This window comes from Zea mays, chromosome 7 (genome assembly GCF_902167145.1).
Source record: "Zea mays cultivar B73 chromosome 7, Zm-B73-REFERENCE-NAM-5.0, whole genome shotgun sequence".
NCBI classification, from domain to species: domain Eukaryota; kingdom Viridiplantae; phylum Streptophyta; class Magnoliopsida; order Poales; family Poaceae; genus Zea; species Zea mays.
This window is the reverse complement of record NC_050102.1, coordinates 123670884-123679678: the sequence shown is the minus strand read 5'-3', so window position 1 is coordinate 123679678 and position 8795 is coordinate 123670884. Positions and strand designations below refer to the sequence as shown.

Below are 8795 nucleotides of genomic sequence, written 5' to 3'. Positions count from 1 at the left end.
TTTTATTTAGGAAGCTTGCATGTGAGAGTGAATGTTGAAGTATAGGCGAATTGCTCGCCTTTCACTACCAGCACTTTAAGTGTTTGAGTTGAAAATCCGAGAATTTTGACAGGTAAATATCTGAATAATTAGGGTGGATATAAGAGGCGAATAATTAATGGTGTTAGACCGTGTCCAGCAGTTCACTCATATGGTCATCCAAAACTATTTACAAGTAGAGTTTGAATATAGGAATGATGATGAGTACACTGATGTGAGATTGTGTTAGAATATGCATAACTTTTCTACTATGAAAACTCTAAAAAAATTTATCGGTTTTCATAACAAGGTTTAAGATGATCGAGTGTTGTCTGCTTGAGTGTCCACATAACTTATCCATTCAAAACAATTTAAATATCCAAATAATCGATGAAACTTTTTAGACGCATATTCGGTGAAAAGTGGCTGTGTTGACATGGAAAAGGCCCCACCCATTTTCAGCCCCATAAAAAAATTGGTGGTCAGATTCTTATTAAAACTTTTCCTTCAACCATTCTAATTATTGCTACGCTATTTTTCGTTTTAAATTATATGTTGTTTTATCGTAAGATAAATACTATCTTTACCATTATTTTTTCAAAGAAAATGTATATATGCTAACAACATAATATGTACTCTCTCCGTTTCAAAATATAGTTCTTTCTAGCCATCTTTTTTTTCCGATGATAATGAATGTACACAACAACACTGCAGGGAATTTTGGGCGGTCGAATCCTGGCCGCAAAAAATAGGCTACCTTATTTTCGGCGGCTTCTGATCGTCGAAAATGATCTCGTGTCCTTATTTAGTCTAAAACAAATTATATTTTGTGGGCGGATCATATGTTTTTAGATTCACTACGACACATGATTCCATAATATATATAATCCATATATTATGAAATTTTGAAAGAGAAAAATATTTAACTGCACATCAGTGTCAATTTAAGAAACCAAGTCGACATTGTTGAGTTTTTTTTTTTTTTTTTGGAATGACAGTTGCTGTACACTGATGATGTTCTGGAAGAAGAGGTACTGTGAACACCACGTTCAAGCTTCCGAATATCTTCCATATATGTACGTCTCTCTGCTAGCTACCTACCATGTGGGCACATGTAGGAATAATCTTCTGTGATACAACAACCATGTAGCCACCGATCCTAATGAGTCATGCATAATAGCAGACACAGGCAACAGTGCCCCGTGAGCACATGCAGGATCAGCAGTACGACCTCCGACTCCGAGCTACTGCTCACCCTCTCGGGCTCTCGGCCCGCCCGTATGCCAGTCTGTCTCTGGTACACTCCTTCATTTCATCGCCTAGCTAGCTACTATATAGTACGACCTGCCTGCCTTGCTCTTGCCCTGTGAGCAGCGGCGTGCGATCGATCGAGGCAGTCGTAGTAATAAGCCAACAAACAAACCGGCCGGAACGCCATGCTGGAGGAGTACAAACCGTGTGCGGCCATGGTGGTGACGCAGTGCATCTACGCCGCTCTAGCGCTCTTGTCCAAGGCGGCGTTCACCGGCGGCATGAGCCCCCTGGTGTTCGTCGTCTACAGGCAGGCCGTCGCCACCATTGTACTCGTCCCCGTCGTCATCGCGGCCAACAGGTGCGCGCGCGCGTCGTACGTCGTTCGTCCGTCCCTATAGCTAGCTCTAGCTGCTGCTACCTTGACAACTTCTTCTTCGATCGCGCGCCACACAGCTGTGTGCCTGTGTCTCGTCACCCTCTGGTTCTTAGTCGTTGTCCGTCGACCGTCGTCATATGCATGGCTCTCCGTGATGATCTGCGTGTGCAGGAAGAAGATGAAGGAGATGACGACGGGCCTTGGACTGACGGGCTTCTCGCTGGTCTTCGTCGCCTCCCTTGTCGGGTATGCAAGCGCCACGGAAGATCGGTCGCAGCAACCGATTCAGCAGATTCTTGTTATCTTGTATGTGAGTTCTGGCATGAAGTTTTACGCTATGCCATGCGACAGGGCAACGGTGAACCAGTGCATGTACTACCAAGGGGTGAATCTGGGCTCGTCGTCGATGGCAACGGCCATGACCAACTTGATCCCCGCCATCACCTTCGTCATGGCGGCATCAGTCGGGTGAGTGTCTACTACTAGTTTGACAGAGAAGAGACGGTCGACCCGTTTCATCAGCGCCGCGAGCAAAATTTAGTTGAGCACCGTGCGTTTTCTCTGCTGCTCCACCGTACGCCGTCTAATATGGGCGAGTTGGAGATGGGGTGTCCTGGACCAACGCTGCCACCTCACCTCACCTCACCCACCTGCGCGCCTTAATTCACAAGTATCTGGTGTAGACCGGAAATCAAACATTTACTTCAGTTAACGAAGACCAAACTCCCATGAACACCGAACAGATTGGCTATCACATCTCGGTTGCTGCAAAATGCAGTTTTAAGCAATGGCAAAAATGGTCAGTAGGTTCAATGCACTACCTTTTCGTGCCATGTTAAATTGTTTTGAGACGTCCACTAGCTCCCAGAATATTCTCCCGGAGTATTCTCTGTTCAGATTCCTCCCTGAATATGTTTCTGAGTTCCTCAGATTCCTCCTGCAAAGAATTAAAGAAAACCCCGTTTCAATTCGCCGCTAACTGTCGTCTGTCTGATGCCTCCCACTCCGTTCCATCTGACGATTCCATCAACCGACAGCCTAGAGAGGGTGGAGGCCAGGAGGCCGAGGAGCCTGGCCAAGATCTTCGGCACGGCCGTCTGCGTGAGCGGCGCCATGGCCATGGCTTTCTTCAAGGGCCCGAAGCTGCTCGGCGACGGCCCGAACGCTCTCCAGCTCCTCCTCCACGCGGGCGGCGGCGGCAGGTGGGTGGCCGGCGCGCTCTTCCTCGTGGGCAGCAGCTCCTGCTGGTCGCTCTGGCTCATCCTGCAGGTGCCCATCTGCAAGTCGTACGTGGAGCCGCTGGCTCTGTCGGCGTGGATGTGCGTCCTGTCCACGCTCCAGTCCGCGCTGCTCGTCTCCTTCCTCCTGCCGGACCCCAGCGCCTGGAGGATCCACTCGCTCTTCGAGCTCTCCTGCTGCGTCTTCTCGGTAACCAACTGTCTCAGTCACTCACTCATGCATACGTACGTGCATGCACCGATGCACGATCCGTCTTCGCTTCCTCTCTCTCTCCGCCGCTGGAGACGAGCGAGCGAGCGAGGAACCTTGGAGAGCTGATCGATGGCGTGTGGCGATGTGGTGTTGCAGGGCGTGTTCGGGTCCGGCGTCACGTTCTACCTGCAGTCGTGGTGCATCTCCGTGAGGGGCCCGCTCTACTCCGCCATGTTCAACCCGCTCTGCACCGTGATCACCACCGTGTTCGCCGCCGCCGTCCTCCGCGAAGAGCTGCACGTCGGCAGGTTCGTGTGACGCATGAAAGGTTCATTTGGTACGGTGGTGGAGTTCCACTGTGACGGGACGGCACATGACATGAGGACCTTTTCTGGTTGACCGATCGATCAGCTTGCTGGGCGCGATCGCCGTCATCGCGGGGCTGTACGTGGTGCTGTGGGGCAAAGCGGGCGACGCCAACAAGGGCGGGGTGGAGCCAGAGCACCACTCGGACGATCTGGAGAAGACGTCATCAGCGCGGTCGGATCCCAATTCGACGGCCGGCGTCGGCAGTGGCATCGCCGAGCCCCTCCTGGCGGGCGGCGATCCAACGGAGAAGTAGATGGGATTTTGCTGCTCTTCAAGTGTTCTGTGCGTGCGCGCGCGGTGTTTTCAGGGTCGGTATGCTAGTGCTACTGTAACAGTGCCGTCCCAGTTTTGTCATGTACACTAGTGGCAGCTTCAAATGACTCCGTGCTGCCGATGTGTATTATCCGCACAATTTTGTTAAGCAACGCGGCGTCCCCGTCCAAAGTCGTCGTCGCCAACTCCGGGCCGCTCCGCTCCGCTCGCCGTCGTCTCCAACTCTCTCTTGCTTGTGGGGTGGTCAGGTCTTGGCCTGCTGCGACTATATGGCCCATATGCCGCCGCATCGGGTCAGGTCCAAGCAGGAAGCACTTTGTTCCAGTAGAATCAGATGACATAACCAGACCCATGTATTAGACATTTAGACCCAACTCGGAAACCAGGCCCCGTTCTTATTTTAACTTATTATATTTTATCTCTTTAAAATATATTAACACCACCTGATATTTACTAGTTATACACTAATAAAATAGTTAGCCGAGTAAGCACCTACAACCAGAGCGAACTTGGCTACCTAAAAACCCCTAAAACCTAGTTCTAATGATCACAACACCAAAATAAGAAACTTCCTACAGCCTATTATCTTCCTACGGGTTTCTATAGAAACCGTAGGAAGTACGTAACTTCTGTGGGGGACGGATATCCCCGAGTCCACTAGAAGGCTAAAAGACCTCGCGAAAGGCCTTGGGCCCAATATTTCACAAGGCCATCTCTTCGTGGGCCTCGGGAGGAACGTTTGGTGAAGCGGATTGATGCAAGATTGGATCGACTCGAGCCAGACGATCCGATGAATTTGAGCAACGGCCGCAGCAGTGACCCGACCTTCCCGTACAGTATCCTCATGCATCGGAACTGAACGGAGATAAGTCGGTGGAATTATAGGGAGATAGGCTCAGTCGGTTCACTATTACTTAGGCACATGCTGTTATCATATCCGCATGTAACACCCCACGGTCGAGTATATAAGGCATAGGGGGCATCCCCTCGAAATCATCTTACCACTTAGCCATCTACTCAGTTCTCTAACATCCCTAATACTAGAGAACTCCCTTGTAACCCACCACACAAAGTATCCACGCTAGGACTTAGGGCATTACGCATCCCAAAGCGGACCGAACCTGTACAAGATTGTCTACTGTCTCTCGTGCATCCGGCACGAACCATCGAGCTACAGTCGGTAACACCGTCCTACTCTAAAAAGCACCTCGAGGGGCAACCCTAGGTGCGCGATCGGACCCAAAACACCGACAGCTGGCACGCCAGGTAGGGGGCGTGTCACTGATCCAAGCTAGCTCAATGGCCATCACTTTCCAGCACAAGATCGTCCTCCGCCCCGGGTCCATGTTCTGCTTCGGAACCATTTCATCCGTAGCAGACGAAGAAGGAACTCTACATCGCATCGCGGATCTGACGGAGAGAAAGCCTTCCTCAACAATCTTCGGAAAAGTCAGAGCGAAGCAGGAAAAAGCGCAACCTCCAGCGCTCCGAGCAAATACTACCTCCTGCAAGCTAGGAGCAGAGGGTCCATCTACCCGGAGTACTCCGTTGTCCACCTCTTCCATAGAGAAATGGACACAGATCACTAGGAGAAACGAGGCGAACAAGGTCAAGGATCGTCAAACTGCTCTTCTGGTACCTCCGCCCTCAAAGGAGAACAGAAAGAAGCTTGTCACTAAGACGGTTCCATTCTACCCCGACGTCCTCTTCATCGGGGGAAGAGTGGAATCAACTCCCATCTCCGACGATGAACCAACCGCGCCGGGAGAAGAACCTCTTCAGCGGGAATCTCGCCGACAAAGGAACCGACACCGAAATATTCGGCGACATCACGAAGTCGGAGAGCGGGACCCGGCGCAGCCCGTTTCACGAGATGAAATCTCGGAGATGGGAGAAACTCCAGAAGAACGAGTCTTCAAGGAAAGAAGGAATTCCCGACGACGTGATCGTCGGCAAGCTCAAGAGCAGGCTGAGCAGGAAGCAAGACAACGCCGAGAGAACCCTCTTTTCGGACGGAACCTGAACCCCGACTTCGCCTGAGCCATAAACACACCGAGTGAGGTCGGTGGGGTATTGGCTCGGATAGCCGATGGCCTCCCCCGGACTCCGGACGCCGAGGGCTATCGGCGGCTGCTCACCCGGGCAGCTAATCATCTTCTACCTCTCGCTCATCCTCCAAGTGATCTACAACACGTCATCAACAGTCGGCAGGACGCACAGAGCTCCATCAATGCTTCGCGCGAACGACGACACGAGAATGAGATCCGGCGCCGAGAAGAATATGATCGGGACCACGGTATCCCTGCGCGGAGTCAGGCCACCAGAGTTGAGTCGGCAACGGCCTCGACCAGCGGCACAACCCGGGGACGGTCGAGGCACCACGACAACAACTCCCCTTCCTGGGATAGACACCATCATCATCGATAGGAGGACACATGTGGAGTATCGACGCTCACTCCACGTCTCAGGGCCATTCAATGGCCCCCTAACTTCAAAGTCTCCAATGTCGACAAGTACGAGCCTAAGCAGGATCCGGGAGGCTGGTTGGCCGTCTATACCACTGCCGCCCGAGCCGCTGGGGCAACCGAAGATGTGATGACCGCATACTTGCCCATCGTCCTCAGGCAGGATGCACTGCAATGGCTACGACACCTACCCCGACACTGCATCAACGACTGGAGAGACTTCAGTTGGCGTTTCACCGCCAACTTTCAATCTCTGTCCGACAAACCGGCACAGCCATGTGACCTCAAATCCATCAAGCGCCGAGGGGATGAGACTCTCTGTTCATACCTCAAAAGATTTCAGACCATGAGAAATCGTATCCCCGAGGTTGCGGAAGCGGCAGTGATCGAGGACTTCTACTGGGGATCTAATGACTCGGCCTTCGTTCGAGCCATACTGCAAAAGGCGCCGACTACCTCCGAGCAGCTGTTCTGGGAAGCCGACCTCTACATCACCGCCGACGAACGAGCTCAGGACCTCATCGGAGGAGCAAAGCCTGCACCGGTGGCACCACGATGCGACACGAACCAACAACCCGACAAACGTTGGGAGAAGAGGCCTCGTGAAGAAGTCCACGCCGCCAGACCACCCGCCTCTCGCGCCCGAGGAGCACCCTGCGGAGGCGAACGTACATTGGATGACATCCTCGATGCCCAGTGCCCATACCACAAGGACATGCGCCACACCCTCCAGAATTGCAGGGACTTCAAGCATTCCGTTGGGAACGGCTGACCCTTCCAACCTCTACCACCTCCCCCACCTCGAGGAGGACCCGGAGAACCTCGACAGCCCCAACAACAGGAAGGGGGAGGAGGTGGAGCATTCCCGCGCGTCGACGGAGAAGTCAACGTCATCTTCGGCGGACATGGGTCGCAAGTAAGCAAGAGGCAACAGAAGCTCAACGACCATCAGATACTGGTGGCGACCACCGGTCCTCCCGTCCCATATCGATGGTCCGAACACCCGATCACCTTCACTCGGACGGATCAGTGGCTCAACTTCGATCACCCGGGCAAGTACCCGCTCCTCGTCGATCCGGTGATCCGAGAGAGCAGGGTAAAGAAGGTGTTAGTGGACGGGGAAAGCAGCATCAACGTCACCTTCCCCCGAACGCTTCAAGGCTTGGGAGTCCCCCTCGAAGAGCTCCACGAGTCAAACACTCCTTTCTTCGGCATCGTGCCGACTGAAGGAGAATATCCACTCGAACACATCTACATGCTGGTCACCTTCGGAACTCCGGAGAACTACAGAACCGAGTTCCTATGGTTCGAGGTGGCGAACTTCGACTGTGGATACAACGCCATCATCGACAGGCCTGGATTGGCGAAGTTCATGGCCATTCCACATTATACGTACATGATATTGAAGATGCCAGGACCACAAGGAATCATCACTATGTGCACTGACTTTCAAGGCGCCGCAGAGTGTTTCCGAGTGGCCATTCAGGCAGCCCTCACCACCAAACCATCAGCGACTTCTTCTGCGTAGGTGAACTCAAAGCCTGAGGAAGACCTCGCAGTACCCGTGAATGAAGCTCAAGCCGTGACCTCTATGCAGCCGACTGAAGAAACCAAGAGAATCAACCTCGGGTTCGCCGATGAACGCAAGACTGCCATCATCAGTTCCAGCCTGGATGACAAATAGGAAGGCGTGCTCGTCCAGTTTCTGCAGGATAACCGACACGTATTCGCATGGCAACCTGTGGATATGCCGGGAGTCCCGAGAGAACTGGCCGAGCACAAACTAAAGGTCTATCCCAGGCGAGGCTGATCCGACAAAAATTACGTCGTTTCACGCCCGACAAGAGAGAAGCCATCCGTGCAGAGCTGGCTCATTTGGTCGCGGCATGATTTATTAGAGAAGTACTACATCCCGAGTGGTTAGCAAATCCTGTTCTTGTACTCAAAAAGAATAAAGTGGATTGGTGCATGTGCGTCGACTATACAGATCTCAACAAACACTGTCCGAAGGATCCCTTCGGACTTCCTAGAATAGACCAGGTGGTAGACTCGACCGCTGGGTGTTCTGTGTTGTCCTTCTTAGATTGCTATTTTGGGTACCATCAGATCAGCTTGGCAAAAGAAGACGAGGAAAAAACAGCATTCATCACCTAGTTTGGGGCTTTCTACTATACCGCCATGCCGTTTGGCCTCAAAAACGCTGGAGCGACTTACCAGAGAGCCATTCAGACATGCTTAGCCGACCACTGGGGCAAGCGTGTAGAATCTTATGTAGATGACGTGGTGATCAAGACAGAAAACTCAGAAAATTTCATTGAAGATTTACAGCTGGTCTTCAACAATCTGCAACGATATCGATGGAAGCTTAATCCTGAAAAGTGTGTCTTTGGAGTGCCGGTAGGAAAATTGCTCGGGTTTATTGTTAGCCACCAGGGAATTGAAGCTAACCCAGAAAAGATCGAGGCTATCATGAGAATGGAGGCACCGGGGTCACAGAAGAAAGTACAAAGACTTACGGGATGCATGGCAGCTCTAAGCAGGTTCATATCAAGGTTGGGAGAAAAGGGCCTACCGTTCTACAAGTTGCTCAAGAAGGTAGACAAGTTCTA

The 8795-nt window shown here is 52.0% G+C and overlaps 1 protein-coding gene across 2 annotated transcripts; it reads left to right on the top strand.

The window, feature by feature from the left end:
• Positions 1-1131: 1131 nt before the first annotated feature.
• LOC100192101 (WAT1-related protein) lies at positions 1132-3906 on the top strand. Of its 2 annotated transcripts, none has more exons than NM_001372216.1 (6): positions 1132-1630; positions 1820-1894; positions 2000-2116; positions 2686-3076; positions 3236-3387; positions 3491-3892. In NM_001372216.1, the coding sequence occupies exons 1-6, from the start codon at positions 1455-1457 to the stop codon at positions 3699-3701; spliced, it is 1122 nt and encodes a 373-aa protein (NP_001359145.1). In that variant the 5' UTR covers positions 1132-1454; the 3' UTR covers positions 3702-3892. The 2 variants fall into 2 exon arrangements, with proteins under 2 accessions (NP_001359145.1, XP_008650836.1); XM_008652614.3 differs by having other exon boundaries at positions 1155-1645; positions 3491-3906.
• Positions 3907-8795: the final 4889 nt, after the last annotated feature.